The sequence below is a fragment of the Dreissena polymorpha genome, chromosome 2 (assembly GCF_020536995.1).
Source record: "Dreissena polymorpha isolate Duluth1 chromosome 2, UMN_Dpol_1.0, whole genome shotgun sequence".
Lineage (NCBI taxonomy): Eukaryota > Metazoa > Mollusca > Bivalvia > Myida > Dreissenidae > Dreissena > Dreissena polymorpha.
Window position 1 is genome coordinate 37,587,604 of NC_068356.1, and position 3,895 is coordinate 37,591,498.

The 3,895-nt window shown below is 37.5% G+C and overlaps 1 protein-coding gene across 1 annotated transcript; it reads left to right on the forward strand.

Annotated features, from left to right (window-relative positions):
* Positions 1 to 215: 215 nt before the first annotated feature.
* On the forward strand, positions 216 to 3,459 carry LOC127866649 (death-associated protein kinase 1-like). The gene is made up of 3 exons (XM_052407355.1): positions 216 to 568; positions 1,153 to 1,647; positions 2,176 to 3,459. The coding sequence occupies exons 2-3, from the start codon at positions 1,156 to 1,158 to the stop codon at positions 2,797 to 2,799; spliced, it is 1,116 nt and encodes a 371-aa protein (XP_052263315.1). The 5' UTR covers positions 216 to 568; positions 1,153 to 1,155; the 3' UTR covers positions 2,800 to 3,459.
* Positions 3,460 to 3,895: the final 436 nt, after the last annotated feature.

Here is a 3,895-nt window from a genome sequence, read left to right on the forward strand (position 1 = left end):
GCTTAGTGTACCATAATCACAATTGTTCAAATATACAGCGTAATAATGACAGAACAAAATATACGGTTGAATAGCCGCTGTGTGTTTATTCCACAAATCACCAGCGATTTAATCAGTGAGCTTTATCTCACAATTAAATGTTAAAAACAAGCCATTGATATGATTGAACATTTAATCCTTTGTAGACCTCTACAGGTATTGATTAAGTTGTAAATAATAAAGCCGCGTATCGGTTTAATCAGCATTATATTTGGTTATCTACAACACACTGGGCTAAATATGGCAACTCATGTGGCAATCGACAAATTCGTCTACCCTAGACCTAGCAGCTTGTAAAAGGTTTTTGTAGTTAGTGGTAATTTAACAAAAGTGGATAAGATCGTAGGATTATTTAAAGAACAACATGGACTGACTTTGGCTATTGACACGTGCGTGATTAATGGGGGAGGTGAAAGGCCAGTGTATGGGCGGGTATAAAGGCGTAATGGAACTCGAAAGTGGATCAGAGTTGCAGAGACGCGTGCTTAGCTGAAAAGCTTCGGGAGTTTCAGTACTTATTTGGATACTGGTATGTGTGGCCTGAACTAGAAACTTCAAGGAATATCAATTTAAACAATAATTTGTTATTGTTTTTAATTTGCATTTCATGTTGTTAAATTTATGTGCTGATTCTTATGGGTTCTTGGCTGACGAAATAAAGATTTTAAGATTTGGTGCTATTAAAAAAATATATATTACAATAAAATTATATATACTCCATAGCTGTGAAGTATTGTCCTATCGTATATAGCTGGACTTAAACTTTCAAATTTACATAGTAGTTGTTAAGTAGAAAGTTGCACGCGTTGTTTTAAATGTATTGACATTTTCACTGCAATATCTCACCACACAAATATCTGACGTTCTCATTGCAGATAAATACACAGACACAGCGTATTTGATTTTATTGACTTACAACAAATATTTAACTATGACGAATGGTTTACAAATGTGTGGTATCGACCGAAGCACAAGCATTCATATGTCATGCATGAGTTTCAACGTATATATTTTAGATACTGTAGGGTTTCCAGAGAATTATCATTATGCATATACTATTACATCGATTTTTGTTATATACAAACAATTTAATAAATACCTTCATTTGTTTAGATAATGAACGTATTGGATAACGCAGCTCTGACTGAAAACGTGCTTGGAACTCTCAAGTGGAAAATACAATATGGCGAAGAAACAGGCGTAAAGGAATCCGATTTGGAAACATTTTTAAAGGGCGTCAATGATGAAGAAATCATCGACTTGTTGTTTCTCGTTATTAAACACCGTCGCACGAACGTATTCTCAAGGTTTCTACCGCTGGTTCGAGACCAACTGAAGATTGTTCTAAAATGCGGTAAAACACTGCTGGACAAGCTCCTCTGCTTAGCAGTAGAAGCGGGCTGGTTGCCGGAAGTATGCATCCTTCTCGCATCAGGGGCAAATCCCAACGCGCGCTACCGGGGCACGCCGCTGATACACGTTGCGGCCGTGCAAGGAGACACCGGAAGTCTCCAGGAACTGTTAGAGGCTGGCGCCGACATTGACGCTGCCGACGATCGAGGTCACAGGATTGTGCACAACCTGATAGCATCACAGCTGAAAAATAAGGTAGACCGAAATATAAATTTTATATGATTTACTATTATTTTGTTGGCTTATTCAGTTTTCTGTTTTGACAAATATAAATTGAATGAGATTTTTGCTAAAATTGGTGAATACGGCGAGACGTATTCACTCCGACTTAACGACTCGTTTAAAAAGCAATTCAATTTTGCAATCATTAAACGTTTGACGCAAATACATTTTGGAACAGTACTTTGGTTCAAATAAAGTTGTTGTAAACCACTCTTGGCCTCAAATACATTTTTAATCAGGGTACTTTATTTCGACCATTACAAAGCAATTAAGAGGCATTACCACAGCTTCCATTGCTAATTTGAAATGCATAATTATTTTTCTATCAACGGATTAAATAAATTATATTATAAGACTGGTATAACATTTGATTTATAAATGTAATATGTGTATGTGTACTAAATTTTACATAGCCGTGCTTGATGATGTATATATATTTATTATTTTTTAAACAGATTGCATTATATATAAAATAACGATTTTATTTTGATAAACTTGTAGAAAGCTGTCGTAGAGAGGCTTTTAAAGCATAACGAACTGTGTTTCAAGCCCTCGTTTTCCGGTAAACAGCTGCTCCATTTGGCCGCCATGCACGCACCGGAAGTGATTGACACGCTTCTAAAGTGCGGAAATGACGTCAACCAACGAGACGTAATCACTCACGAGACTCCGTTGCATACAGCGTGCAACATGATGTGCATGGAGTCCATAGTGTGTCTCATTAAACGCGGCTGTCTTTTTAACACGGTAAACGTTTACGGAGAAACACCGCTTGCGAAACTCATTCAGAAAATAAAATCATTCAGTGATTTTCACTCCAGATCTAGATTTCGTCTAGCAAAGACACTGTACCAGATTGGTTTCCGGCTTAAACCTCCTAGTGTTGAAACTTTAAATGATATGCGTCATAACAAGCCGATACATCGTGGGCGCGATAAACTTTATGACAAATACCTCGAGGTGCAGCGTACCGTGAACGCCGTTCCCTCGCTCCAGAATCTCAGTCGTCTGGCGGTCAGAGAGACGCTTGTTTTCGGCGCCACCAAGCGAGCCGTCGACGCCCTGGACATTCCGGAACACCTGAAAGGGTTTCTTATGTTTCGCCAGCTCAACATTTCTCAGTGATACATATACGAGGGACGTGTATTTTAAAGTGCCAAATTGTCTTGCCTGTTGTCAATGAACACACCAATGTTCACTATTTATTTATTCGATTTGAGTTGATATGTAGTAGTGTGTATTACTCTTTTGTTTTAAGTCACAGTCGAACCAAAACAATTTGCCTGATGATGATTTGTATCGATTACGTCTGCACTAAGGATGCGTACTTTATAATCAAGAATTAATCATGTGTTTGTGGTGCATTTTAAGGCGTACGCGAATTTTGTTTTGTCACTAAGAGTATGCAAAACTAGATACATTTCCATTAATCGTATGTTTTATAGTCCAGAAAGAGTATCAAAATTAGTATGTATCTGTTGATGTAAATAACAATATTTAAAGGCCGATTAGCTCTCGACCTAAACTTCGTGCGGAGTCACGTGCACGGACGATCTCGTAGTTGCATGGAGCCCCACTGCCAGAATCTCAATTGACCTGCTAGTCATGGCGCGTTTGAAGTAACGTTAAGTTATGCCTGATGCTTATCAATAAAATGTTTACTAGCATTTTCAGGATTATGATTTGATATGTAAATAAAGAGTATTCGCTATTGTAACAAAACACAATATTTATTAAATATATTTTGATAAAACACGTTGTACTGTGCCGTATTCTGCTCTGCGAGTTGATTGTTTTGTGTCATTTTTTGAACAAAAGACTTTGAAATTGGTTCTTCACTCCTCTGACCTTGAACGAAAGCAAGCAAGAGCCGGATTTATAAAAGTTATTTTTTGCAACATATGTCGAGCTTACAGACTCTTGTTATCAACGTATCATAGTGTAACGGGCTTCAATGTTGCGCAATAGCTTCGTGTATACAGAATCGATCCTTTTCGCTTTCGGTGAGTGGAAGATAAGGAGCTGATGTACGATAAATGACTTCGTAGAATTTTTCAACCTTTTCGTATGAAATATAAAACAACATATATACATGGAAATATAACACAGCAGAGACCCGAATTTTAATCAGGTTACAGGAAAATAGTTAAGTAGAATCATCAGCTGTCGCTCAATCGAAATATCCGATGATTGACAACCTAACTAGTGACACAAAATGGCT